Source organism: Mchenga conophoros, linkage group LG13, assembly GCF_057382185.1.
Source record: "Mchenga conophoros isolate Kocher_MC1m ecotype Shallow Benthic linkage group LG13, M_conophoros_male_GT1.1, whole genome shotgun sequence".
Taxonomy (NCBI): domain Eukaryota; kingdom Metazoa; phylum Chordata; class Actinopteri; order Cichliformes; family Cichlidae; genus Mchenga; species Mchenga conophoros.
The window spans coordinates 10853025-10880891 of NC_140538.1; the positions used below are offsets into that span (position 1 = coordinate 10853025).

At 39.6% G+C, this 27867-nt stretch overlaps 4 protein-coding genes across 7 annotated transcripts; 2 read left to right on the forward strand and 2 right to left on the reverse strand.

The window, feature by feature from the left end:
- Positions 1–46: 46 nt before the first annotated feature.
- abcg5 (ATP-binding cassette, sub-family G (WHITE), member 5) lies at positions 47–14847 on the forward strand. Its single transcript, XM_085296406.1, has 14 exons — positions 47–349; positions 578–699; positions 842–978; positions 3214–3312; positions 4204–4336; positions 5534–5673; positions 8004–8133; positions 8259–8472; positions 8690–8895; positions 12414–12552; positions 12681–12754; positions 12895–13006; positions 13135–13247; positions 13557–14847. Exons 1-14 carry the CDS (start codon positions 183–185, stop codon positions 13739–13741), a joined length of 1971 nt encoding a protein of 656 aa, XP_085152532.1. The 5' UTR covers positions 47–182; the 3' UTR covers positions 13742–14847.
- Positions 14841–21617, reverse strand: dync2li1 (dynein, cytoplasmic 2, light intermediate chain 1). 4 transcript variants are annotated; one of them, XM_085296407.1, is made up of 13 exons: positions 21479–21617; positions 21252–21378; positions 21136–21170; positions 20159–20228; positions 19754–19842; positions 19349–19538; positions 18663–18731; positions 18455–18532; positions 18238–18317; positions 17674–17744; positions 17422–17519; positions 17210–17302; positions 14841–15046 (listed from the first exon to the last, which is right to left on the reverse strand). In XM_085296407.1, exons 1-13 carry the CDS (start codon positions 21490–21492, stop codon positions 14984–14986), a joined length of 1077 nt encoding a protein of 358 aa, XP_085152533.1. In that variant the 5' UTR covers positions 21493–21617; the 3' UTR covers positions 14841–14983. The 4 variants fall into 4 exon arrangements, with proteins under 4 accessions (XP_085152533.1, XP_085152537.1, XP_085152534.1 ...); XM_085296411.1 differs by lacking the exon at positions 21479–21617 and adding an exon at positions 20313–20411 and having other exon boundaries at positions 21252–21342; XM_085296408.1 differs by having other exon boundaries at positions 20313–21378; positions 21479–21500.
- An 81-nt stretch (positions 21618–21698) lies between these two features.
- Positions 21699–24100, reverse strand: lyrm7 (LYR motif containing 7). Its single transcript, XM_085296413.1, has 5 exons — positions 23952–24100; positions 23751–23823; positions 22587–22657; positions 22419–22500; positions 21699–22255 (listed from the first exon to the last, which is right to left on the reverse strand). The coding sequence occupies exons 1-5, from the start codon at positions 23967–23969 to the stop codon at positions 22185–22187; spliced, it is 315 nt and encodes a 104-aa protein (XP_085152539.1). The 5' UTR covers positions 23970–24100; the 3' UTR covers positions 21699–22184.
- Positions 24101–24738: 638 nt separating this feature from the next.
- hint1 (histidine triad nucleotide binding protein 1) lies at positions 24739–26792 on the forward strand. Its single transcript, XM_085296412.1, has 3 exons — positions 24739–24898; positions 26245–26349; positions 26504–26792. The coding sequence occupies exons 1-3, from the start codon at positions 24788–24790 to the stop codon at positions 26666–26668; spliced, it is 381 nt and encodes a 126-aa protein (XP_085152538.1). The 5' UTR covers positions 24739–24787; the 3' UTR covers positions 26669–26792.
- The last annotated feature ends 1075 nt before the right edge of the window (positions 26793–27867 follow it).

Here is a 27867-nt window from a genome sequence, read left to right on the forward strand (position 1 = left end):
ACAACCTTTGATCAAAGTTCTCTGAGATAACATGACATTTGCGGCGCTCACGCTTCCAGAGAGTCACTACTGATCTCGCATTTCTGCTGTGTGCAGGCAACAGGCGCAGAAGACAAAGTCTGGGACTGAAACAATATGAACAATCTGATGTGAAACAGATTTGACACAGACCTGGAGGAGACATGAACAGATTTTATTCAATGCAGATGGAGGAGCCGCAGAACGGGAAAGTAAAAGAGTCCTTCAGGTTTGTGGCGGAGGTGAAGAAAGATGTGTGGAGAGACAGCAGAGAGGAGCAATCAGAGCCCACCTGTTCTCTAAGTGTCAGAAAGATCTCCTACACAGTCAGGTAAGTGCTGCTGACAACCAACACGAGTAACTCAAAAACAGACTCAGAGAATTTAACTTAATTTACTCATTATTACTTGACTGTGATTGTCTGATTATCTGATTGTTCATAAAGAGCTGATTCTTCCCACAGCCGAGATAGACATCGTGTTGAAAAAAATAAAATACTAATATCAAAAATACTGTCCTTGTCCTTAAGCGTGTGTGCATATATACATGTGTTTCACAGTGAACGTGTGGGTCCGTGGTGGGACTTACCCTCCTACAGGAAACGATGGACTCGTCAGATCCTGAATGATGTCTCCTTTCATGTTGACAGTGGGCAGATCATGGGCATACTGGGCAACTCAGGTTCGAGGTTCAGTTCAATCCAAGAGCCAAATGTTTAAAGTGAAAAAGAAATACAACGTTTTTTATCAGGAAGCGTTAAAAATCAGTTAAATCATGAGTGTTTTATGCATATGTGTCTTTATCTGCACTTTTCATTATAAAGGCTCAGGAAAAACCACATTGCTGGATGCCATCTCAGGGCGGATTGGGAACCAGGGCACGCTGCTGGGAGAAGTCTTCGTTAATGGTAGAAAACTGAAGCAAGAGCAGTATCAGGACTGCTTCTCCTATGTGCTGCAGGTAAGACAAAGAAACGTCCACGCATCAAGATTTAACTCATAGCTTTTACTTATTATCCCAGTATTGCATTTCTATTGATACAATATTGATATAATAAGCATTCATAAATAATTAAAAGTAATATTAATGTTAATATTACATAGTGTTATATGTGTTAATATTATAAACATATAAAATATTATGTGTTAATAACTATTAGGTTACATATAGGTATTACATAAATTACATAAATTACATACAATAAATGTTAAAATAACACAACAATTGTGTTTAAGTTAAATTAACAGACTTTTATTTACACTTATAAGAAAATTGTTTCTCTGTTTAAGTTAATAAAAGCCTTGGGTTGCTTAATATCCTTAACTACCATATCAATTTTGACATTTTTAAACTCGTCATACGCTTTTCTGTTGCTTTATTACAAAAAACATGTACATTTATAAACAATTTACTGTGTAATTTTAAACAGCTGCATAAAAAGCACATTTAAATGGTAATAATATACACAGAAACAAAAGAAAAGCCGTCTAAGACTGCATGACCTCCATACTTTGTTCAAATTTCGGATTCTAATCCTTTCACAACATCAGTTTTTTGGGGGTCAGGAGTTCGAGTGGTTCGATCACTGGATCCTCACGTTCAATATTTGGCCAAAGTGTCATTGTGTAAATACTGAACCCTGGTTTAAAATCACTGCACACCTGAATGATCAACGGTTCAACAAAAAACTTCCTCTATTACCGTTTAAGTTTATTATTAATTATTATTACATTTATTAAGTTGCATACTCTCGCACACACTCAGATGTGCATGCTAGCTAGTGACCGCTTCACACGAGTGGATGGAAAGGGTAAGGCTAAAATAAAATATCAGTTTGACAAACTGAATCCTTAGTAACGTCTAAAAAGCCTCTAAACATTTTTTTTTCACAAAAAAATAAATACAATAATTTCCAGCTACATCTACACAAGTCAAAAGAGGGTCCACAGGCATTCACCAAACATTACAGATACTGAACCCCAAACTGACTCCAGTGCATCCATTAGAGTGTCAGTGTGTGCATAGTAGTAAGACATACCTTCACAATGGTAAAGAATTCATGGATTGAAACCCAAATGAAATTTAAAAGATGGGCCCAATCCCATCTTTTAAATTTTGAGCAATCCTGCTAACAATCAGATGGATAACAAACAAAAAGTCAAAGCAGTTGAAATTACATGACTTCTAATAAAGGACAATTTATTCCCAATTCATAATTGTCACAATTGTCACTTAACAGAAGTTGAAACCCAGCAGTGGACGTGTTAGACAAATGATTAATGGGAGACTGAACAGAGTTTAAAGTAATTAGCAAATAAGTTCATGCACATTTCACTTTCCTGTAGTTCACACAAACACTCATTAAACTTTCCACTACAGTTTCAACTGCAGCTGGCCTCATGCACATAGCCTGTATGTATTTAGTTTTGCCTGTGGTTGTACAAACCGCCACAAACTCAATGAACATTCTGCAGTAACTCCTGAAAAGCTGCCCTGGCCTCCGTATGAAATTAACTTAAGACCCCTGATAGCCTCCTCATATATGTAATCTCGCAATGAGAGGTGCTCAAGTGTATCCAAAGCCTGAATTAAAAACACTGGTTTAAAACCAGCCTTGCTTCTTTTCAAATCATCTCTCCCCTCTAGCTGATAGCTCCCCCTTCTGCTCTCTAAGCCTCGTCATTAACTTCCGCTGCTAAGCTGTAGATGAGGAGGTGATATGAGCTCCTCATATTAAAGTCATTCAGATGAGAGAATAAGGAGAAGTGGGATTGGGAGGCGCCATGTGTTAATTGAAGCAGGCAGCAGGTTCAGCTGGTTTAAGTCATGCGCCTGTGCCTGTGTGTATGCACACATCTGAGGCAAAGGTATATTACAGATGGGTCGCACTGGCATATATGAACATAGACGTTTGTGAGGATATACCGGTATGCTCACTGTACGGGGATGTGCTACAAAGATGCTATAGATGGAGAGAGTGTGACATAAAAGTATCCAGTCCAAACATATACTTCCATTTGTTTACTGATGACCACTCAAGAGAAATACTGAGATGTTTTCTTAATCCATCTCCTTGAGGAATAGAGGTGGTAGTTTCTAGTTTTAAGGTGACCAAATCACAATTTACAGTGTTTTTTTGTGTCTAGTTTCTTTTCTGTTAATGCCCTGTTTTCTCTTTCTACCATTCTTTTCCAGAGCGATAACTTGCTGAGTTATCTGACAGTGGAGGAGACTCTGACCTACACAGCTCAGCTGGCCCTGCGGAAACGCTCGGCTGAAGCTATCAAGAAAAAGGTGACTTTAGAGCTGCGTCTGGGTATTTCTTTCATTATTTTCTTAAACCTGGCATCTCTGCCTGCTACAGAACATATCCCAAAAAATAAATAAATAAATAAATTACAGGCTGATGGATATCAGTATCCACTAAGATGTCAGCACACAAACAGTTTCAGTGCTTATTTGGATGATCAGCTTAATCTTAGAAGGTGCATTGCTGTGTTGTTTTATATTTTAGGTTAGTTAAGTATGGCTGAGTTATTGCTTCACAGAGAGTCGTGTGCAGCATCAAGATGACTGAGAATGTGTTACAATTTGTTACAGATCTCTTTGCTTACAGCACATAAATGCTGCAAATGCCCATTTTTAAAAAAAGAGTACCTGACCTGACATTTAAGAACGGCAGGTCAGTTGTTCTCAGCCTAATATTTTGTTTGAGTCCCTCGCTCTGAAATATTTCCAAACTGTAAAAACAGGAAAATATTGCTTCTCCTAATCTTGTGGAGCAAATACACTCATCAAGGTCTAATGAAGCTCATGTGGTGCTTGGCACCAGCAGTGGGTCCTTTGGATCTTGTAAGTTTAAAGTGGAAACAAGATGAGTTTTTTTCTGGTGCTGGTTGCTTCTAGTTTTTTCTTTCTTGTTCTTTTGAACATTATTTTTTTAGACTGTGTAGATTGTTGCTGAGGTCAGACTCAAACCCCTGAGCAAATTTCTGAGTATTGTTCCCATGAGCAGGGTGATTATCTGAAGAGTTCACAGCAAATCTTTTCATAATAATGAGGGGATTTTATTCCAAAGTTTTAGCTGATCAATGTATAATATCTCCTGCAGGCCCTTTTTTAGTAGATTTGCTAATAGTTGTAACTCTTGTCTCACCTGAACCTTGACCTCTGGCTCCCATGTAGGTGTCAGCAGTGATGGCTGAGCTGAGCCTTAGTCACGTGGCCCACAGTGTTATTGGAGGTCAGGTTTTCCCTGGGATCTCCGGGGGTGAGCGCCGAAGGGTCTCCATTGCCAGTCAGTTACTTCAGGACCCAAGTGAGTAGTGCACCTCAGGAGATCACCTGAGGAGATTTACACAAGTTCATCTCTGACCAACCTGTTTCCTCCAAAGCAAACATTTGCTGTCGGTTTATATCAAAATAATGAGGTGACGCAGAGTAAAAGTCATTAATCACTCAAATCTTCACTTTTAATAGATGTAAAATAGATAATAAGAGGGATTAGAAGTGATTTTCAAAGACTTTGGCAGATAAAAGAAAATAATTATATATAACATGCTTTCATAAAATGTTTCAAAATATGTCTTTGGTGGAGTCGTGAAAAGGAAAGTTTCAATGAGGTTGTGTCTGAACTTTGACTGGGCTATTGCACCACCTTGATTATTTTCTTTTTCAGTCATTCTGTTGTAGATTTGCTGCTGCTTGTTTGTCAGACTAGCAAACTGCCAAAACAGGACTGCATATAGTCCCGTGAAAACTTTCTTTTTTCCCACGACTGTGGGAGAATGCAGCAGAGGGAGGCAGAAGGATCAGACGCATGAGAACAGTGGAAAGTTCACCACATAACCTGTCTCTCCCCAGAAGAGTTATGAAGTCCACACTGGAGAAAAACAAAAGGATCTAAGTGAGACAGGAGTAAGAAGAGACAGAGAAAAGGGAGAGATGGAGAAGAGTAATAAAGGACTGGGTTATCACACCGTAAGGGGAATGAGCAGAAGCCCACCTCAGTGTGTGTGTGTGTGTGTGTGTGTGTGTGTGTGTGTGTGTGTGTGTGTGTGTGTGTGTATCCCAGGTGTAGTTTATCAGGACTTCAGTCCTCTGGGGAGGATGGAGGGTCTCAGTCCTCATTCAGGATTAAAATGCCCATGAACACACTCACACACACAGAGTAATGAGGAGTTCCCATTCGGTGACTCTCCAATCAACCAGGAAATGAATTAATCTCACAATTAAAGTATCTGCTAATTCCACTCTGCTTTCATAATGCGAAGAGCCAATCTTTTAATTGTCCTAATTAGAGTAATTAACTAAAAAAAAGAGAACTCACTTATCTCCGCAAGTTAAGTCGGCTCCACAGAGAGTCCTGCAATGTGCCACTTAATAAAAAGTACATCTGAGAGTTTTTACTTAGAAGGAAAAAGTTATTGTCCTGCCTTTCACTTATTCTCAGTGTTTCACTGCATGACAAACCTGCAGTGACAGCAGTGATGTCATTGGGATGCTGTCGTTGCAGGGGTGATCCTATTGGATGAGCCGACCACTGGTCTGGACAGCATGACCGCCAATCAGATTGTAGTGCTGTTGGCAGAGCTGGCCAGGAGAGACCGTATCGTCATAGTAACTATCCACCAACCACGCTCTGAGCTCTTCAGGGTGGGTTTTTGAGAAGAACTGGTGAAAAAGAGAATGAATGGCTTGTAGAGTCAAACTCACACCTATGTGCCAACATCAGCTACATTTATCTAACTCACAGCTAAAGAACTTGTTTTGTTTTTTTATCAGAATTACACCACTTCATATATTAGACACATATTAAGAAAACATTTTGGTTACACTGTACACATGAGTCTTTGATCCTTTGATAGTGAATGTTTTGTGAAAAGTTGCATGCTGATGGAATCAAAGGAGCTTGAAAAGAAAAGCGTCTGGACTTCTTTAAGTTGCTTGAAGACGTTTCACCTCTCATCCGAGAAGCTTCTTCAGTTCTAAGGTCAAATGGCGGAGAGTCCCAGATATAAACCCAGTGGGAGTATCCCGCCAAAGAGGGACAAAAGGACCCCCTGATGATCCTCTAATCATCTGAGCCAAGGTGTGAAAATGGGTGTGGGTCCCAATCAGCCAGAGTTTCGGGTGAGCTCATTGTGAAACCTGGCCCCACCTTATCATGCGAATTCCTGAGGTCAGATGGCCCAGGATGTGAGTGGGCGTTAAGGCGTCTGGGGAGGGAACTCAAAACTGGATTATAGATGGCAGAGAGTTGGTGTCGTAAACCACCGCCTGTGTTCAAAGATGGTCGCTCACAGTGGACATAGATGGCTTCTTTCACTCCTCTTTCAAACCATCTGTCCTCTCTGTCCAAAATGTGAACGTTGACATCCTCGAAAGAGTGTCCTTTATCCTTAAGATGCAGATGGACAGCTGAGTCTTGTCCTGTGGAGGTGGCTCTTCTGTGTTGTGCCATGCGCTTGTGAAGTGGCTGTTTGGTCTCTCCAATGTAGAGGTCTGGGCATTCCTCGCTGCACTGTACAGCATACACCACGTTGTTAAGTTTGTGTTTTGGAGTTTTGTCTTTCAGGTGAACCAGTTTTTGTCTGAGTGTGTTGCTGGGTCTGAAATGCACCGGGATGTCATGCTTGGAGAAAACTCTCCTGAGTTTTTCTGATACACCGGCTACATAGGGGATGACAATGTTGTTGCGTCTGTCTTTCTTATCCTCCCTCGCTGGTGTCTGATCTTCTTTTCTGTGCCTCTTTGCTGACTTTATGAACGCCCATTTAGGATAACTGCATGTTTTGAGTGCTTCCTTTACATGTGTTCCTTCTTTTTTCCCTTCAGGCTTAGAGGGAACATGTTCTGCCCGGTGGTGTAGGGTCCTAATCACTCCAAGTTTGTGTTCCAGAGGGTGATGGGAGTCAAAGGGGAGGTACTGGTCCGTGTGTGTGGGCTTCCGGTAAACTTCGATGTTGAGGTTGCCGTTCTCTTCAATGTGCACAGCGCAGTCCAGGAAAGGCAAACAGTCGTCCTTTGTGTCTTCCCTGGTGAACTTGATGTTTTCATCCACGGCGTTAATGTGCGCAGTGAAGGATTCCACTTCTTGTGTCTTGATTTTGACCCAGGTGTCGTCTACATATCTGTACCAGTGGCTGGGTACTCTTCCTTTGAAAGAGCCAAGAGCCTTCCTTTCCACTTCCTCCATGTAAAGGTTGGCTACAATAGGTGACACGGGGGAGCCCATGGCACAGCCATGTTTTTGTCTGTAGAAGCCTTCGTTGTATTTGAAGTATGTTGTGGTAAGGCAGAGGTCTAACAGTGTGCAGATCTGATCGGGTGTGAAGTTGGTCCTGTCTTCTAAGGAGCTGTCTTCTTGTAGTCATTTTCTGACAGTCTCCATGGCCGCTGTGGTGGGTATGCAAGTGAAGAGAGAGACTACATCAAAGGACCCCATGGTTTCATCTGGGTCCAGGGTAAGTTTCTGAACCTTGTCGGTGAAGTCGGTGGAGTTCTTGATGTGGTGTGGGGTGTTCCCCACGAGAGGAGCAAGGATGGTAGCAAGGTGTTTTGCAATGTTATAAGTGGCTGAGTTTATGCTACTGACTATGGGTCTGAGTGGGACACCTTCCTTGTGGAGGTCAGGGGCCAGGTTTCACAATGAGCTCACCCGAAACCCTGGCTGATTGGGACCCACACCCATTTTCACACCTTGGCTCAGATGATTAGAGGATCATCAGGGGATCCTTCTGTCCCTCTTTGGTGGGGGGGGGGGGGGGGGGGGGGGGATACTCCCACTGGGTTTAAATCTGGGACTCTCCACCATTTGACCTTAGAACTGAAGAAGCTTCTCGGATGAGAGGTGAAACATCTTCAAGCAACTTAAAGAAGTCCAGACGCTTTTCTTTGCAAGCTCCTGTGACAACGATGACTGAGAACCTTCACAGACATGCTGATGGAATAATATTGTTTCTTTGTGTGTGTCTACCTCCAAGGTGTTCAACAGGATAGCTATAATGAGTCGTGGGGAGCTAGTATTTTGTGGACAAACAGAAGAGATGGTGGATTTCTTCAGCCAATGTGGATATGAGTGTCCAGAGTACTGCAACCCCTTTGACATCTATGGTACAGTATGACAGGACCCAGCACACTGCACGGTGTTGTGTTTTTATTATAAGTCTTCTTTTTTTTTAAAAAAAGATGATTTTTCCATAGCTTGAACATTAAAAATTCAATTTGATGTCAAACAGTTGACTTCACCTCAGTGGACACACGCAGCAGCGAGAGGGAGGCAGCCACATTCACTCGCATGCATGAAATCACTTCAGCCTATCAGAGGTCTACCATCTACCAGAGCATGCTGGAAAAAATGGAGCAGAGCTTGCAGAGATCAGACAAGCCCGCCATACCCTTTAAGAGCAAAGAGTCACCCAGCGGTGCTGCCAAACTTGGAGTTCTCCTCAGGTCAGTGTGCTTGTACACACCACCCATAAATCACTATTTAAAACTGAAATATGATCACAATATTCCAGGTACAAATTACAAATGTCACTTAGTGTGCTGCTTTATAAAAGACATGTAACATATACAGATTACTTCCATGCATCATGATGATTTTTTTGTAGGGTATCAGTAGGTAAAACATTTGCTCATTAATTTTGCCTTTCTGTTCTGTGTGCAGGCGCACAGTAAGAAACCTGTCCAGAGACAGGATGGGTGTTCTGATGCGTCTATCCCAGAACCTGATTTATGGTCTATTTGTGGCCTTCTTCGTCATACATTTAGACATCGACGTCACTAAGGGTGCTGTGCAGGACCGCATCGGCATAATCTATCAGAGCATCGGTGCTTCACCATACACGGGCATGCTGAACGCCGTCGCTCTCTGTGAGTTCCGCCAACACCAAACATCTGCTCACCAGGATGAATTAGTACATTTACATTTGCACGTCCCAAACACCAGGATGTTGCCTGACAGTTTTATATTAAAAAAAAAGAGGAAGCTGGATAAAAACTTTGAGTCAGTAACTTGAAAACATGATTTTTTTCTTATTCAAAGACTAAATTAAAACATAACTCAGAAGCAGCTTTGCTCAGTGCTAGTACTGACTCTTGATTCAGGATAATGTTGGCTTCCTTCTCTTGGACAGACAGATCCAATGAAGAGCTAATAAAAGCAGTTTCAACACTTGGAATCAACTCCAGATTCCTTTATCCGCTTATAGGTATCAATTAATTTTGAACTTCTAAAAATATCTCAAATTGACTTTAATTCCTAATCAGCTAAATGCAATACTCTTGTTCAAACCCTTGAATTAAAGCTGAATATCTGCACTTCAATGACATCGTGACTAAATTGCACTGTTTGACCACTGTGGTGGTGTACCGAAACAAAATCACAAAAAATGTATCACTGTTTGAAAATGTATGGACTTAACTGTATAAAATGCTGAAAATAACAATTAGACAAGACAAAAGACAAAATGTGAATGTCGACTTTGTTGTCCATACATTCACTTAATCTATGTGACGTTACAGCACATCTCTGTGCATGTTTCTAACAACATTTAATCCACGAGGTGGGTACTTGTTAGTTCTGTGAAATGGATATGAGGCATGTTTATCGCAGCTGTGTGTGAGGCCACTTCCCCCTGATTCAGTTGTAAAATCACTTTAATTTCTTACTTACTTTTGTCACCTTTGGCAAAACTGTGTAAAGTCTAGCTTAATCTTGGATGTTAAAGGTATGTAGACTATTGGAGATAAGAATACATGAAAGAAAAAATGTCTATTAGAAGACCGTGCATGAAGTCATACTTTAGTTGCTGAGGAGATCCTTCAGTTTACATATTTGAAATGATCATTGGGTGTTCATGACCTTTAATCTGTTCAGAGCTCAATGAACCCGAGTGCCATTTTACCTACAAACCTAGAGAACCTACAATACAGTACAATATTGTGTGCACATAGATTTCCATGATTAACAGTTTTATGGGTTTTTTAATAATGCATGCTTTGACTTAAGATAACATCAAATACAGGGAGAGAAAAATTTGCACTAAGTCTCCTGTCAGCATTTTATAAACTACAACCACAGCAGTGTCTTGATCTTTTATAGAGGACTTGTGACCGCCTTTTAACCCACTTTATTTTTAATGTCAGAGAGATTTATGATTTTTATTTGTGGTTTAACAAATAATTTGGTCGTTAGTGGCTTTGTTCAATATCTGGGAGACTTATTTAATGAGTGAAAAAGTAAGGTTAAGAAAAGGACAACAATCAATAGACAAAAAGGCTCTATTGGAATGTGGGTTTCAGTGATAGGAATGGATGAATGAATCATCTTGGCTGTATTTCCTTACTGTCGGTGACACCCTTCGTCATTTACAAGGTTTTATCAAAACATAATAAAAATGTTCCAGTTCTTGCCAGATCTGACAGGTAGAGATAAACCTCAGATGAAAAACAACACTTGACATATCACACAGTGTCATCATATAGGCCAGAAAGCAGAAGCACTTTGTAAAAAATTGAGTACACCATGATTCAGTAGCTTGTAAAACCACCTTTAGCAGTCTTACTACATCAGTCTCTCACACGGAGGGATTTTTTGAACACTATTCTTTACAGCATTGCTTCAGTTCATTGAGGTTTGCAGGCATTTGTCTCTAGAGAGCCATTCTGTTAGAGATTTGCTGCTGAGCTTGGGATCATTGTCCTATTATTCTGTTAGCCAAGCTGTAGCTGTAAGACTGTCAGTCTGACTCAAACCAAATCAAATGCCCTCCACTCCCACAGCTGACAGTTAATAGGTGTTTGTGTGGATATGTTGTGTTTGGATTTCTCAGAATGTGACACTGTGCCTTACAGCCAAACATCTCCACCAAGGACATTGTTCCAGATGTCTTGTGGTGTCTTCAGCTGCAACTTTAAACCTACAGTACACTGTGCTGCCATGTAGAGAGAAGAGATTTTCCCCTGGAAACCCTTTTTAAACAAGCCATACTTGATCAGTCTACTTTTCTTTGTGTGCGTGTGCGTGTGTGTGTGTGTGTGCTGTCTTGAACGTAAACTTTTAACTATTTTATGCTAACCAGGCTCAGTAGAGTCTGAATTGCAGCTGTGGGGTTTTTTGCAGTTTCCATGAGCATAGAAAATAAATTTGCTCCGACGTCCACTCCTGGGAAGGCTGCCAACTGTTTTGAACTCTTTCTCACTGTAGAATGATGTCTTTATAAGCCTATAATAATTACTTCTTAAAGATTATATCTAACATCTTTATTGTTTGGCATAGATAGGGATGATTGGACATGCTGATGTTTAATTAACTGTGTGCATTTGATCATCAGCACCTACCTGCTACTTACCTCCTTAATTCCTTTGGCAGTAGTAAAGATGTACTTAGTTTTTCATGTACTGCTTCTGCATTTTGGTTTAGTTAATAATAACATGGTGCAATATGTCATCTGTTGTTTTTAATCTGCGCTTGTATTTACCTAATTTGGAGGACCAGATGATTTTTATTATGTCTTGATATATAAAACCTAAGAGAGTATACTTTCTCTTTCCTATGACTGTATCAACATAGTCTAAAATCTTGGCTTCAGGTCTCCAGCCCTCACAGACACTGAGGAGAATAGATGTGATAAACGATTGGGCTGAGCTGAAGTCAGCCTCTGTAAACACTCAAACAATCAGAGGTTGTGCTTGGGGATATCATTGTGACCTTCAGTCTCAGAGATAACAACTGATAGGATTCAATGAAAAGCTTTTTTTTTTTTTTTTTTTAAAGAAACAGGCCCATCAAGTTGTCTTGGTAAATTCTTGGCATAAAAACAAGAACACCTGAAATATGGAGCGATTGCAAAAATGCATAATCGCCATCATCCTGTTAAAGGAAAGCCCTTTTGATATATTTTGTTTTCATATGCATGCTTTCAGTTATGAGACAATAGAACAGAATGAACTGTTCATTATAATATGCAGATTTTAAAGTACTGGAACTGAATGAAATATGGAAAAGGTAAAACTCCACTTAAGAAATTTTTCTGGGTTTTGTACTCTTGAAATCATCATATTTTTCCCAGTTTAATGTAAATTTAAAAACTGCAAGCAAAACAACATTAAGCCTTTTATACATACATGTGCATGTGCACAATCACTCAGCATTATTATATCCCTTGAATAATCAGTCTCAGATTTGGCAGGCATCAATATTTGACATTATTCATTTATCTAATTTATATCTATTAAATATAATAAAGTTACTCTTTAAAAAATAAAGGAATAGGGTCAGGGTTTGTTTTTTGTTGTTTTTTTTTTTTTCAGATTTGGTTGATTTTATATCGAATGGACCAGAAGTCACTTTTATCTTTTTTGCACCCTTTCTGTTTTTATACTCACAGTCCCAGCATTGCGAGCCATCGGTGATCAGGAGAGTCAGGATGGACTCTACACTAAATGGCAAATGTTCTTGGCCTACATCTTCCACATCCTGCCCCTCAGCATCCTGAGTGTCTTCATCTTCACCTCCTTCCTTTACTGGTTGGTCATAAACTTGATGTGTTTTTGTGTTGGCGGTGGAAGAAGCACATTTATCCACTCAAGGATTTTGGTTTCATAGTCATCAATGTCTCTCCTGTGTGATTGTCTCTGCCTTGCTTTGCTCTCAGGACAGTGGGGATGCATCCGGAAGGTTTGCGCTTCCTGTGTTTCACTGCTGTAGTTCTGGTGCCGCATGTTATAGGTGAGCCAATTAAATAAAAGGGTAAAGTGCTATTTTGGGGGGCACAAATTGGTTGAATGCATTTAATAGCCACGTTTCCACTTTCTTTATCTTTTAGCTGCACATATTCATGTTTGTTTGTTTTTTTCCACTCTCATCAGGTGAGTTGCTGACTGTGGTGCTACTAGGTGTGGTCCAAGACCCTAACATGGTCAACACTGGAGTGGCTCTACTCAATATTGCAGGGATAGTGGTGGGATCTGGCTTTCTAAGGTAAAATCCCAAATATGCTTAACTTTATGATGAGAAAACTTGTGATTTAGAATTTATTGAAAATGAAGGTATAATAATGCTAACTCTCAGGACATATGCTCACTTTCCTCTCCTCTTCTTTGCAACAGGAGCACCCAGCAGATGCCACAGGTCTTTCAGTGGCTCAGTTACCTGACTTTCCAGAAGTACAGCTGTGAGCTGCTCATAGTCACGGAGTTTCATGGTCTCCAGTTCACATGCAGTAAGTTCATTTTTAACATGGGATCATCCTATACTAGAGGGAATGCTATTTTGTTAATTTGGCCAATATCTACACTATTCTGCGAGTAGTGTAGAGGATAAAGCAGGAAAGATCATTAGAAATAACTGATTTCAATTATCTGTCTTACATTTGATCTTTCTGCTATTGGTCCTTTTAAGACTGATTTATAAAGGATGGGTTCAGGATCAGTGGTCAAAGTCACTCAGCAGCACTTACAGTCATTTAGACTAAAAGGCACTTTCAGAAGATGAAATCTCTTAACACTTTTTTGTGTTTTTGTGATTACAGATAATTCCACATCTTTGCCGGGAGCTTGTGTGGTCACCCATGGCAATCAGATCATTGAGGAGGGTTATCCTGGCGCATTGTCCCGATACACACTAGACTTTGTTCTCCTCTACGCTTTCCTGCCTGCTCTGCTGCTGCTGGGCATAATTAGCTTTAAGATCAGGGACAAGGTTGTGCGTCACTAAGCCCACAAACACACCTTTGTGGGTAAAATCTTCTTTTTAAGTTAAGCTTATAAAGCATTTATGTTATGAAATTCACTATTCAGAGATGACCTACACCCACCACTGTATTAGGTACACCGTACCCTTTTTGCTTTCTTGATAATAAAGGGATGGACATTTTCAGCAATACTCAACAGACTGTTTAAATGATGGCCACCTGGTAGCAGCCCAAAGTGTGCTAGGAAAATAAATTACACCACCAGCAACAAACTCAACCACTGATATAAGACAGGATTCATGTTTAGTTTTTGTTGCTGATTATGCCAAATGTTGACCCTACCATGCAAATGTCATAGCAGAAATCCAAACTTTTGGTGAGTTTGTGTGATTTGTACCCTCGGTTTCTCTTTTCTAAGCTGACTGGAGTGGCACATGATGCCACTGAAGCCCAATTGCTTTAAGGTTTGACGTGTTACGCATTCAGAGATGCACTTCTGCTTATCATAACGAGCGCTTTTGAGTTACTGTTGCTTTCCTATCAGTTTGAGGCATTCTGACAATCAAAAAGCCATATTTTCTTTTTCAGAACATTCTCCTTAAACCCAAGAGATGGTTGCACTGGAAAATCCTAGTAGATCAGCAGTTTTAGAAACGCTTCGACCTGCCTATCTGGCACCAACAACTATGTCATGATCAAAGTCGCTTAAATCCTCTTACTTTCAAATGCACGCTTTGAATTTCAATGTCTTACATTGTTACCACGTGATTATCAGATTAAACATTTGTGTTAAAGCACTTTAACAGGTATACCTAATAAAGTGGTAGTATAAGCACTTAGAATAAGTTTAAATGTTTACACTTGATGCACACAATGTAGTACAGCACGGTTTATCTCTGTTCACTGGGATGAAGCCATGCACATTAAAACACTTAAACATCTGCAGATGTTCTGTAAACTACTTGAAACATGTTACCTGAAAAACGAGCATGTTTATGGCATGTACAGTTTTCTTGTGGTAACCTTAATCCTAGAACCACTGATGGCCGGGAAGAAAAAAAACATAAATTTGTTTGTTTTGTTTGGAAGAACAAACATTATTATTGGTAAGCTAAAACTATATTTTTCTTGATTAAAATGTCAGCATTTATTTATGTAATTATAGAAAAGTACAACAGAAAATATAATACAAAAGTAAACAAATAGAATATATATACCCTGTACATTATAACATGTTGTATGTGTGTAATAAAGCAGAAGATATCTCATGTCTCCAGCTCTAGACCTTTCCATGATTTCGCTGCATTCCTTTTATACTGCTCCAACTCCTGAAAAACAGACAGATGTAACACTTTTCACATATTACTGAGGCAATACAAGAAAATCAAAACAGTGCAGGTAAATGCAAAAACACACGCTACTGTGAAGAAATACTCAAGACTAAATCTGATGATGCAGATGAAGGAAGGTTCCACCAAAGGCAAACGTTTTCAATCTTGTTCTAATTTTACTGTTATAAATTTTAACATACACTCAACAAAAATATAAACGCAACACCTTTGTTACTGCTCCCATTCCCCATGGGATGGACGTAGAGACCTAAAATTCATTCCAGATACACAATATAACCATCCCTCCCAAACAGTGGTCACAAATCAGTCCAAATGTGTGGTAGTGGGCACATCTGCTATATTGAGATAATCCATCCCACCTCACAGGTGTGCCACATCAGGATGCTGATCTGACATCATGAGTAGTGCACAGGTGTACCTCAGACTGCCCACAACAAAAGGCCACCCTGGAATGTGCAGTTTTTTGCGCTATTGGGGGTCTTATATTTTTGTTGAGTGTATAACATGCCAACTTTGGCGTATCGAGTTTGAGATGCAGCCCTCTGGTTTTTTCCAGCTGAACATTGCACGTCTGACCTTGTTTGACTCCAGAGACAACTGGCACACGCCTGAATGCTCCACACTTCGAAAATGCCAAAACGTCTACGTCTACAGAGGCGCTCACACCTCAGAGCAGTACTGTGAAACTTTCTTTTTTTTATATCAGTGTAAATAACCACAAGACACTGAAGCGCCTAAACTACAACAAATACACATTAACTAGGGGAAAACAGAATTATAGTTAATTAGCTTAAAACTCTTAAGATTGGTCTTTATTTGTATTCGTACTGAACTATGCATTTATACATTTTTACTTTGCAAACCTATCTCTAAATTCATTGTGTTGTCTCTCAAATAAAGAGGTCATTTCTGACTACCATGATCTGCTGAGATTCTTTTTAATCCAGACTAGAGGGTGCTGTCTAGAAAGGAGTTTCTCAAGACTTATTTGGAATTAACCTTTAGCCTGTTTTTCTATTGAGTTCTCAGACCACACAATGGCTGAGTGAAACGACGAGCGCCAGGTGAAAGTCAGTCAGCGATAACAGCCGGTGACTCCATCGGGTTACTGCAGTTCAAGTTCCAGAGTGGCACTATTGCAGGCAGGAATGAAGACAGCTAATCTCTAAGTTTATCACCACAGGATATAAAGTTACAGCCTGTTCATTTCAAGACAGAATCACTACTAGAAACAGACTACTGAAGGACAAAGTGTTACTTTGGAACATTAACCTTCTTTAAGATGTCGAATGAGTTTCTCCATTTGTATATTTTGTACAGCGTACACAGTTTTTAACTCTGTTACCCACGCCAAACAGGCCATGTCATTCGATTGATTTGTCTGTTTGTTTAGCTATGTTTGTTTGTTTAGCTATGCAGGATTACTCAGAATGTTATATGAACAGATTTGCATTGAATTTTTACCACAGCCTCGAACGCAACAATACAAATCTGGATTTGGATGCAGGAATTTTTGGGGGATATTTTACTATTGGGAGATGGAAAAATTAGACATCACATGATATCTTTGCAAATTCATATAAAATTGAAATAAGGAAAATCGGATAATGTCAAACTGAACTGAAGTCAGATATCCTTCTGGATCCAGAGACTGAAGTCCTTCTGTCATTTCGACCTTGCAATTTCAGACTGCCCATAATAGTGTTTAAAAAAAGAAATATACAATATATTTTTATTCTGACTATTAATATATTATATATTCATTAGCTTTTGTAACTTTGTATCCCACGAGCTTGTCATTTTAAGCAGGGTTATTATTTTATAAACACACATATCTTAACAGCCTCTTTTATCTGGGCTGCCATTATGTCTAATCCCTTTATCAAATGAAACTGTGCTATGTCACAGAAACTTATCTTCTTCATTTTGCGTTAAATGCTTTAGTGATTTATTATCTTCCTAAATACTTGCTACCCCTCAGAAGGAGGACAAAAGTCAGGGTCACGAATCTGAGATAAGTGAATGGGAATTCTGATTACCACTGATTAACCACCGTACTGCCAACTCATGAGTCAAGAGACTTGACTGCAGTAGGTCTGTCAAAATAAATGCAATGCAAACACGTATATAAAGTATTACCTGGTCTTTCTGGGCTCTCATGGCATCAATCTGAGGCTCACTGTACTGGGGATCTTTGGCTGGATCCTTTAGCTCTCTCTGCTCATTTGTACTCTGCAATGACAAAGTTGGTTAGACGAACAGATGCTTTTAAATCATGCAAAAGAAAAAGTAGTTTGTCTACATAAGTTGGATTTTGCAGAAGACAAACATGTTGCCAGAAGCTTAACTACCTCTGGGGGGAAGACACGCTCATACACTTTCTTCCAGAGGTCTTTTGGATTTTTAGCATGGAGAGACGTTATATCCACATCGACAGTAGGTGGGGAACCTATATTAACAGATTTTAAATAAAATATCACACCAAATGTTAAATAAAGGAGGGTGGATTTAAAGGAGATGTTTTGTTTCATCACAGAGTTTTGTAGTTTATTCAAAACTTGAAGACATTTCTACTTTTGGCTACTGGGGGGCGCTGTGCTCACCTATTTGACCGAAGGAATCAGAGCCTGCTGGAATGATGAGCGGCTTGAGGGGGTCAGAGGAAACAGTTTTCCTGATTACAGAAAAAAAGAACAAGAAAAACAGTATTACAGCTAAAACATTAACCAACAGACCCTAACATAGACAGCATTTTACATTTTTTTTGAAATTCTCAATGAGAGCAACACACATTTTCCCTTCAAGAAACAATGACAGTTGTTGTAAGTAGCAGCCATGCTCCTTTAAATGCAATATCTAATACCTCCATCATAAACAAAGGTAAAGATTATAGACTTCTGAGTGTGTATATCTATCTGGAGCTGTCCCATCACATGATTATATAACTAAAGTGAATATCCTAAGCTCACACTGTTTATGAAAACCTGTTCTATATCATACAATTTTTATACAGTACAAAAATGTAAATAAATCTGCAATGAGACTGTGAAATCTAGTATTATCAAGCATTAGTGGTAACATTAAAGTAACTCTATTGACACTATAATCTAAAATGAAAGCCCATGCCCATTACTGCTTTGTGTTCAATGTTGCTTTATCCTCCTCACCCTCTCTCCAAACCGAAAGCCAGGTGCAAGAAGAAGCTCTTGGTTTTTGATATAAGGCTCTCTGATGTGATGCTAGTGAACTAATCAAAGCATTAGGAGACACAAACACAAATACAAAGCGGTGGTTAGAGACAGCAAACTATAAGAAATATATGAAAAAGTGCAAAATTATTTGTTAAATACAAATGTGCTGCAGGAGCATTAAAAACGTTCTTACAACGAGAGAGGCCACGTAGTAATGAGCAATAAAACGCAGTGTTTTACTGACAACTTTCTTCTTGTCAGAGTCAAATTCCTGAAAAGCAGATGGGAAAATTGGAAATCTTATATACAAATATTACTGAAATTTATGATCTAATAATAATTCTGTGTACGTGTCTTTTTTTAATAAATCATTTAAAAAGAGTACAAATAGTGTGTTTTACCTGGAAGATGTCGTACTTGCTGCCGATGATGAGCAGAGGAACAGGAAAGGGACTGATCAACTCTCTGTCCTGCTGACAGAATCACAGTTAACTCTGGAGACAGCACCGGCCTTACACACTTTTACACTTTTAGTTGAGATTTGCTTTTTGTTCCCTCTGACAATAAAATATCTATTTTCACCATCTTGGTTGCATTTGTCAGGTCAATGCAAATTTTACTTTGTGACATTTGAGTGTTTAAAAAGCCAGAGGCATGAGTAGTTCATGTAAACACTTTAAATATGCAACTTGTTACGGATGCCTCAGTGCACCAGCACATTTACCCACTGATGACTGTTTTTTTTATCATCCTTATTAATCTGCAGTCTCTTTGTGCTGCATCCCTTGTGCTGATCGACTGTAGAGGCTCACCTGTATCACCATAAACCCTGAGGAGGCAGAGCTGCCTTTTCCCTCAGTGCTTTTTACAGTCTATTATGTATTAGCTGAGATGGAAGTTACTTGTGATCCTGTTCTTGGTTACATTAATTTAGTCTAACGATATTGATATTATTAGATAATACATGGTTAAAGAAATTTGCTTCATCTCACATGTTGAGTTCCTTTGAGTCGTGGATTTAGAAATTGTAACACAGCTATAAAATTGCTGTAATACAAATTGTATGTGTAGTGAGACAAGGTCTTACAGGATAGTCTTTAGGTAAGACACGTGCTGCTGAGTGGCTGGGAGTCTGGTGTTTGACTCCGGATTTGGATTTCTGTACTTGGGAGGAGGTTCTCTCTAGGTGAGCCTGTGCAGCCTGCAGTAGCTTCTCCATTGTTCCCCACAGAGCGTTGGGTTTAGACAGGTCCAGGACGAGGATGACTGAGAGACAGCTGAACAAGACAGGAAAGGAAAGATGGTTTTCCTCTGAGGTTCAGACCAAGAAAACATTCTTCTTCTCTACTGACATGACATTGCTGTTCAAGAGATTCAGATTTTAAAGATACAAATAATAATCTGAACAGAAAAGATAAATAACATAATTCACAGTGTGAATGTGTCAAATACTGACCCCTATTCAAAAGCAGGATATTTGTAAGAGACCTACCTGATGGTGACAGGAGTGATGGGGATCTGGACGAGGTCTGACAAAGAGGTCCCTCCTCCCAGCTCCCATAGGTGGGCTATGTCTTTAGGCTGAAATAAGTATATAACAGTTTTATCTTGAAGTTACATAAACATCCAGTGCAACCCTAACCCTCTATGGCTTGTTCCACATTTCAGCTGCATTTAATACCAAGAACTAAAATATTTACTTGCATAATGAGCACATCCTGCCACATAAGTACACTAAACGTACTCTCTAATGTGGTCACTGTGCTGAAATACTGGAAGGAAGTTCCTTCCTACTAACGCAAATAAAACATATACAGCATAAGGTGTATAACCACATTTGTCTTCTCATTTTTAAGAGACTAAAGCAAAGTGTCCAAGACTAAAAGGATTTACTTACCGTGTTGTGTCCTCGTGCTCGTCTGCCAAAAGTGTACTCCAAGGCCAGAGTTGGTTTGGATAGTTCATCTCTAGTAGACAAAAAAAAAGTGTGTTTATACAAAGTATGATGTCATGAAACTAACTTGTGCTTTTGGTTAAATATTTTACAGTACCTCATTCGTGTGTTTTCTCTAGATCAGCAGAGACACACTACACTTCCTTCTGGCCTTCTCTGTATTTCTCCATTAACACTCTCAAAGCAAACGGTACATCTGTAGAGGTCGTTCTAGACATGAGCCACACTGCTGCTCACCAATCATCACCCCGTTTCCCAAACAAAGCTTAAACTCTTTCCCATATCTTCATGGTATGTCTTAACAACTCTATCCCTCTGTTGTCACTACAGCTCTGCACATCACGCTTGTTCTTGAAAATCACTACACTTCTTTTCCATTTCTCAGGCATCCTCTCACTCTTCAAGAGTCCACTCTTAGCTCACAGCTGCCATCACTTCCTCCTTACTGAACTGTCCTCCTCTCTCTCATTTTCTTCATTCATTAGCTCTTCAAACTACTTCATCTTCTCAACAGCCTCTCATCATTCATTAGTACACTTCCTTCCAGCTCAATCTTGCCGCCAAGCTAATTTTCTTTCCTTAGTGCCGAGCCTCACATAAGCCTTTCCTTATGTGAGGCAGATCTACATGCTTTCCCAAATTTTTATTTGTTAACCCCTCCCTTTGAATAATTGCCAGCACTCCCTCATCCCACCACCAGGTACTCCTTATGTCAATAGGATACACCAAATACTTTCTTGGCAATCTCCCTAAACACTTCAGCCATATAAAAGCTTTGCCAAATATTGACTGTGAAAGGATCAGCTTTAGCTTTCGTGTTTCACTTTGCATGGTGTAAACTGCCCCTGCAATGGGTCTGAATAGTGAATATGAAGAGGGGTTTAGAGCACTCTAGTCTGCCCGGGCATCATCATACCAACCTGTCCAAGCACCTGAGGAGAATGGACGTTTTGCCCTAAAAAATAAACGGATGTGAGTTTACGCAGTACAGTAACAAGATACAAGCGCTTCCGTGTGAAATCAGTGACACACACACCCCAGCTTTGCTCCCCATCAGAAGCACCGTCCGCTCGTTCACAGCCTCTCCACCGTCCCTCTCCTCTGCACCTCCGCTCTCCCGGCTGTGGACCTCCGCCGCAGCCAGCTCCCATAATGTGTCCGAGCTGACCCATACGAGACGAGACGGGACGAGTCGGTCGACAGATATTACTATTACTGTTATCACAGTAAACAGTTATAATGATAAAATAAAGTAATTCTCACCTTATTTTTGGCATCGAGCTCGATGGTTAGCGAAGGCTACACAGCTAATAGGAAGGCTAACCGTTATAAACGTTGCCAAAGCAACAGCGCGTTTTGATGACGTAACCATCTTATGTTTTAATGGACATTGTGGGATATGTAGTTTTACGTAGACAGACTATAAACTTGTAAAATACATTTCCATATTGTCATATCTACAATCTGCTATATGCCAACAATGTTTTAAATTAAGGTATCCTTTATTACAGATATATTTCACACAGAAGTTTTTACAAAGGTTTTCAAAGATAATTCTTTTTGTGGCTTTAAAGCAGAGCTGATTCTTGTTGTCTGTGGTTGTAACAGCAAATTAACTCTGGGACACTCTGGAAATACTTGTAGTTAATCAGATAACAGTTTACATTTGTTACAGTACCAGCAAATTAATATTTTCCCCTTGTTTGATTCAATCATATGAAGAAGCCAGCAGATAATGTTTCAGTTCCATTTCATAACATGCTGTACACGAAATGACACGATCCAGTTTTCCCAGCACAGATTCCTTGAAACAGAACGAAGTAGATCCTTGCAGAATCAAAAGTGTTGAGATGATCTTATATTTTATTATTTTTTTAATGTTCCTTCTATAAAGCCAAACTGAAGATGAAAAGGCAACAAATGATATATAGTCTCTTTCCTGGTGATCATGAAGTTATCAAATGGTTTGTCACGACTTTTCCCTTGGTTTGTCACAATAGGGGACGTTTTCTAGCAGAAGGTCATTTCTGGGCCGAAGCACTGAGAGTGAGGAGAAAAAAACAAAAAACACAATCGTATCATTAGAGGGAAAAAAATCATTAGCAAGTATATACATTATGATACCTGATGTATGAGTAATCTTTGCATGCACATGCTACTTCCTTAATAAAAAGAAAAAAAGAAAAGACAAATCATGTCATACACAGCTTATCTTCTGCTACGTGTTCCATTTGCACCACACTCTGTCGAAGGACGATGTCAACGTCTGAGCCCATTTTAATCAGCTATATATATATATATAAAAAAAAAGTAAAAGTAGAAGTTAAATAAAGTCAATTTTATTTTCAAATATCAAAATGCTTCACAGTACCTTCTGGATGTTTTCTTCTGACGTTTCATTTTTGTTTTTCCGAAACTCCTCATTGATCTTTAATCGTGCAGCTTTGTAGAAGAAAACAAACATATTTTGAGTCACCTGAGCAATTCTGCAGTTCTAATTTGACTTCACAGCAAAAGGCTCAGAAAAAAGGTTTCATTTACACTCATTAGATGAAAATAAATCTCTCCAATGCAACCTTTCTATTACTCTGTGTACATGCTGCTATTACACACGGCCCTCATTACTGATGTAATCCAGATGATTTTCACATGTTTATCAACCATACAATGCAAAATTACATTAAATATCAGTTTACACTGTAAATAAGAATAACAGGGTGGACGTTTTATGCTTTAACATGTTGGTGAACCATAATAAAACATGGAAAAAATGCTTATGAGAGAGTCTTGATTCATCCTCAATCATTCAGGTAAGGAAATCCCAAAAAGTTGATCTGGACATAACGTTTTCAGGAGAATTGTTTTGTCACTCATTCCCTCAGATACAGCGGCCACACAAGCAGAAGAACATCACATTTAAAAAAGCCCTGTAAATGTGGTTATCCCAGCTGGACATATGTCAAAGTTGGGAAAACACCTAAAGAAAGCTCCAGGCTATCCAGGAGGGAAGAAGGACAAATGCTGCCTAAGGGATCACTAAGGGTTTTCTCTTATGGGTCATGAGTATCGAAACAGACTGTGAGGTCTATTTACACCTATAGGCCATTGGACACTCTTTCAATGATGAGGATGTATACAATCTGAACAGAGTGGAACGCTGGTTTCAATGGAAAGTCATGGATTTATGTGAAAAGCCCTAAGGCGACATCTTTCTTTGCTGTGATTGCAGCCACTCTGCAAATTGTACTTTTGACTTTTATAACTTAAACTGGTAATTGAACTTGCACAAAGACGTCTGGGGACATGGCATTTTAGGCTGTTTGTCCAGCTGAAAAAATAAATAATTTTAGGTATATATATATATATAAAAACAATTTAATGGTAGAGAGGGGTTAATAATATAAGACACGCTCATGGGGCTCATATGACACCGAACATTAGGAATGACCCATTTGATGAATGCTGAGCATGTGTTCACTCATCTCCTGTTTGATAAGCATCAATTATCAGTCCAAGATACTGCTCACAGACTCACCTGTCAGTGCTCGGTCATCATCTTTGAACACAGCCATCCTGGTCCTGTGTAGCGTTTTAAAAACGCCCAGAACCTGTATTCACAAACAGGCAGCTTTTATAACAGCTGTGAATGATGCTACCAGTCACCTGCAATTTCAAGTAACATGCAAGCAATGTTGCAATAAAGGTATTTAAAAAGACGATAATATCCCATACTAACCTTCAAACGAGTGCCCATGTTGCCTTCTTGTGTTCACTTCCGATGTAGGGAGACGTCACATATGTCAGAGCCCAATCAGAGCCGACGCTGGAAATGAAGCTGTGATTGTAGCCAATGAGGGCTCAGAGTAGTTTCACTGAGCTACTAATTCGATTGAGAACGGCCTCTCTCTAGATTTCCCATTTTATGGGGGGCACTGGTGAGCTGTGTTTTGTGCTGAGAGTTCCCTTCGGACACAAAAGTGTAAATGTTGTGGTGCATATAATCCATTTCTTGGATATTTTACAGGTTTCTGTTGGAGTAAAAAGAACTTTCTGGACGGCACCATGAGTCACTTTTATGGCTACTGCCGTCTTGAATAGGGGAGTGAAGCTAGCAGCTAGAGAAAACTTCTAACGTTTCTTATTATACACACGTTTTGTATTGTTTTTTGGTGTGGTGTAACTGCTCCTCTAACGTCTATGGATTTGTGCACTCGTAAAAGCTAGCATTTATTAACATTTCACTAGCACAACGATGTTTTTCATTGTACTAAAGAATAAAGGACACGAGTCTCGTTTTATTTAAAGTCGGGTGTATAATCGAAACCGTGTTTGCGAAAAATAAATAACTTAGTAAGTTTTTAAATCAGGAAGTAGGTGTAAATAATTACTTTCACCATTTAGCTTCGTCCACGCTTATCCACTGAGGGACGTGCGCCCTCTGCTGCCCCTCTGTCTGAACTGCAGCCTGTACAGTGGCATTAACAGGAATTGGAGTGGCTCTTATCATAGATCGGCTCTGATTTTAGTGACACTGGAAGCTGCGTGGGGGAGCCGTGGCTCATCTGCGTCAACATGGCTGATGAAACAGCGAAAGCGCAGACCGCCAAGCCGGGCGGAGATACGATATTTGGAAAAATTGTACGCAAAGAGATTCCTGCCAACCTAATCTATGAAGACGATCAGGTATGCGTTCATCACTTTGATTCACGGGGACGTTTAAAGTCTGAATGTTTCTCATCGTGGCTCCGCAACTGCCTGCAGGAGGCGTTCAGCTAATGCTAACTCAGCGTTGCAGAAACGCTGTTTTTGTGCCTACTTGCATTTAAAAATGCTGCAGCAGAGCTTGCAGAAATCATGTAATACATCAGAAGAATCTGCAAGTTTATAAAATAGCCATATTTGCTGCAACACAGCGTCTGACGTTACAGATAGTTGGCTTTGCACCAAGAAGTGACAAGGTTCACTCCAGTGCTGTTTGTTTGCGGACTCGTTGAACATGTAGCCGCTGTAGGCTAGAGCAAGACAAGGAAAATTAAAAGGTGAGGTTCCTACAATAAAGCAACATCAAGTGATTTGCAGCAGACATTAGTGAAATGGGGAATCAAAGCGTTAAAAAAAAGCAATATTTATTTTTATTTCTAAGTTTTGGAACTGCTTTGTATTCCCAGTGTAATGAGCTATAGTTGATGACTCCAGATAATTTATATCTGTCATGTTTACAGATTCCACATTTTTGTACGCCTTAAATGCAACAAAAACATGTAAACATTGTGTCACATTAAGGCTTGGGCTGTGCCACTAGTTGAATTTTAGTTGCAATTTTGTCGAAGTCGACATTTGTTGTTGTGCCCCATTCTGCTTTCTTTGATGTGTTTCAGATATTTGTGACAGAAAGATAGCAGCAAGATTGAAAGGGAAGGTTTACAAGATGACAGTGAGGCCTGCTGTGATGTAGTGTTCGTAGACAGTGGCACTGACAAAAAGGCAGGAAGTAGAGCTAGAGGTGCAGATGAGATTCTTCATTGGGAGTGATGAGGAGGTACAGAAATTAGATTTAATAAAGAAGAACATGCAGAGGGTTGGTGTGACAGAGGAGGATGCTTGGAATAGGGTGGAGGCAGGTTATCTGCTGTGGGGAAGAAAATGAGTGTGACTCATGATCATCTCATTTAGAGCTGAAATTACAATTAGAGTTGATGGAAATTAGCCTAAAAAAGACAATTTTATTCCTGTTTGTTTTTTTTAAAGTTTAATAAATCTGTTTTTCCAAAATGTGTGTTTAAAATTTTCAGTATTGACCAAATATTCATGACTATGACTTTGAGATAAGCAAGCAGCCTTAATGTGTTTAACTCCAAATACTGGGGTGTGCATAAACACGTAAAACTATCTAAGTACTATTAAGACCTGAGTTATTATCATTTTTTAATTATATTTTTATTTTTTGTTTTCAGCTAACTTTCAGTTATTTCCAATTTTGATTGTGCACAGTCTAATTCTGTTTTCTAATTTCTTGCTTTGGCTCTCAGTGTGTAGCCTTCCCTGATGTCTCACCTCAGGCTCCCACTCACATCCTAGTCGTCCCAAAAAAGCCAATTGTTCAGCTCTCTCAAGCCGAGGATGACGATGCTGCGGTAAGTATCATTGTAATGACTTTTGCTTGTGAAATAAACTATAAACAATCTCACACTATCATTTCCCTGGCATATTTCTATCAGTGATCACTAGGGGGAACTATTTGCCTTTTTAATACTTTAATGCAAGTCATTCTTTCTGTGTGTCTCTTAGTTGTTGGGCCACATGCTGATTGTTGCAAAGAAGTGTGCTCAAGATGCCGGCCTTTCCAAAGGCTACAGGATTATCATCAACGATGGGCCGGACGGAGGCCAGTCGGTGTACCACATCCACATCCACGTTCTCGGTGGGCGCAGTATGGGGTGGCCTCCTGGCTAACGCTCAGCTTCCAGCACCCACCATCCAGCCATGCATATTCACATCTGTTGTCTGATTACCAGTGCTGTTAAATCTGATCAAGCCAAAATATATCTGTGGAATTAAAAGGCACATCACAACACCACTCGTGCTGGCTTGTCTTTATTCTTAAACCGGACATTTTTTTTTTTTTTTAATAGAAAGCTTGATCGTGTTCTTCAGTGGGGTTAGCAGTAATGTCATTTACAAGCCTTTAACTGAAAGACGAGCAGTTGCGGTCAGAAGTCTGCATATAGTCATGATAACTTAATGATTCCTTTGCATTGTTCTTTTTCCAGGGATTGAATGATTGTACAGCATACCTGATTTTCTCTAATCTACACAGAGTCAAAACTGTACTGACAGGCTCAAATCTATACATACATAATCCTAAAGTGGTGCTGAAGGTTCTGCACTGTCCTTTAACTTGTTAATGCTAAGACTCCAAAGTGATCATGACTGATTACAACTAGTAGTTTGTCTTTGCCAGCATTAAAGGAATTGTTTTACAGCACTCATTAGATTGGATCCAGGTCTTCCATAAACTGGAAATTACTGGAACACCAGTACTACTGTCTTGAGAGGATGCTGATCAAGTAAAAAGCCCCTGCCTCAAAATTGACACCTTCAAGCTCAACTGAAATACGCAGCTGCCCACATGGACAAGCCAAATACCTTCTGGAGAAATGTTTTATAGTCAGATGAGACAAAGATTAAGAAATGTGGCCACAATGACAAAAGGTGTGTTTGGAGGTGTAAAGGTGAGCCTTTTAAACTTAAGAGTAGTGTACCAGTCAAGCTTGGTGATGGTAGCATCATGGTTAGGTCTTCACCTTAAATCAACAGGTAGAAGGTTGAAACTTGGACACAGGTTTTCCAACAGGAGAATGATCCCAAACTGTTTTTTAAAATGGATTTTATGGGCTAACATTACACTTCTGAAATGGCCTTCTGAAGTCTACACTTATAAACCCAGTCTGTGTCAGGAAATCACCAAATTTACCCAAGAGTGGTCAAATATCTGGCTGGAATTATGCCAGAAGCTTATTAATTGCTGCCAAAAGCACCTAGCCAAGGTTCAAGTTGCTAAGGGACATTTGTCCACAAATTAGCAGGAGTGTATTTGAGCTTCTGTGTATACTTTTGACCCTGTGTGGATTAGAGAAAATCCAAAATAAGTT

Excerpts from the sequence above, each read along its gene's own strand:
- hint1 (XM_085296412.1), top strand. The coding sequence starts at position 24,788 with ATGGCTGATGAAACAGCGAAAGCGCAGACCGCCAAGCCGGGCGGAGAT. Across the intron at positions 24,899-26,244 it reads TAATCTATGAAGACGATCAG|TGTGTAGCCTTCCCTGATGT; the intron begins GTATGCGTTCAT and ends TTTGGCTCTCAG. Across the intron at positions 26,350-26,503 it reads CCGAGGATGACGATGCTGCG|TTGTTGGGCCACATGCTGAT; the intron begins GTAAGTATCATT and ends TGTGTCTCTTAG.
- lyrm7 (XM_085296413.1), bottom strand. Across the intron at positions 22,501-22,586 it reads CAGAAGAAAACATCCAGAAG|CTGATTAAAATGGGCTCAGA; the intron begins GTACTGTGAAGC and ends ATATATATATAG. Across the intron at positions 22,256-22,418 it reads CGTAGCAGAAGATAAGCTGT|TGCTTCGGCCCAGAAATGAC; the intron begins GTATGACATGAT and ends CCTCACTCTCAG.
- abcg5 (XM_085296406.1), top strand. The coding sequence starts at position 183 with ATGAACAGATTTTATTCAATGCAGATGGAGGAGCCGCAGAACGGGAAA. Across the intron at positions 3,313-4,203 it reads CTGAAGCTATCAAGAAAAAG|GTGTCAGCAGTGATGGCTGA; the intron begins GTGACTTTAGAG and ends GCTCCCATGTAG. Across the intron at positions 5,674-8,003 it reads CACGCTCTGAGCTCTTCAGG|GTGTTCAACAGGATAGCTAT; the intron begins GTGGGTTTTTGA and ends TCTACCTCCAAG.
- dync2li1 (XM_085296407.1), bottom strand. Across the intron at positions 20,229-21,135 it reads CTCCTCAGGTGCTTGGACAG|AGATGAACTATCCAAACCAA; the intron begins GTTGGTATGATG and ends TTTGTCTACTAG. Across the intron at positions 19,539-19,753 it reads ATCACTCCTGTCACCATCAG|CTGTCTCTCAGTCATCCTCG; the intron begins GTAGGTCTCTTA and ends TGTCTTGTTCAG.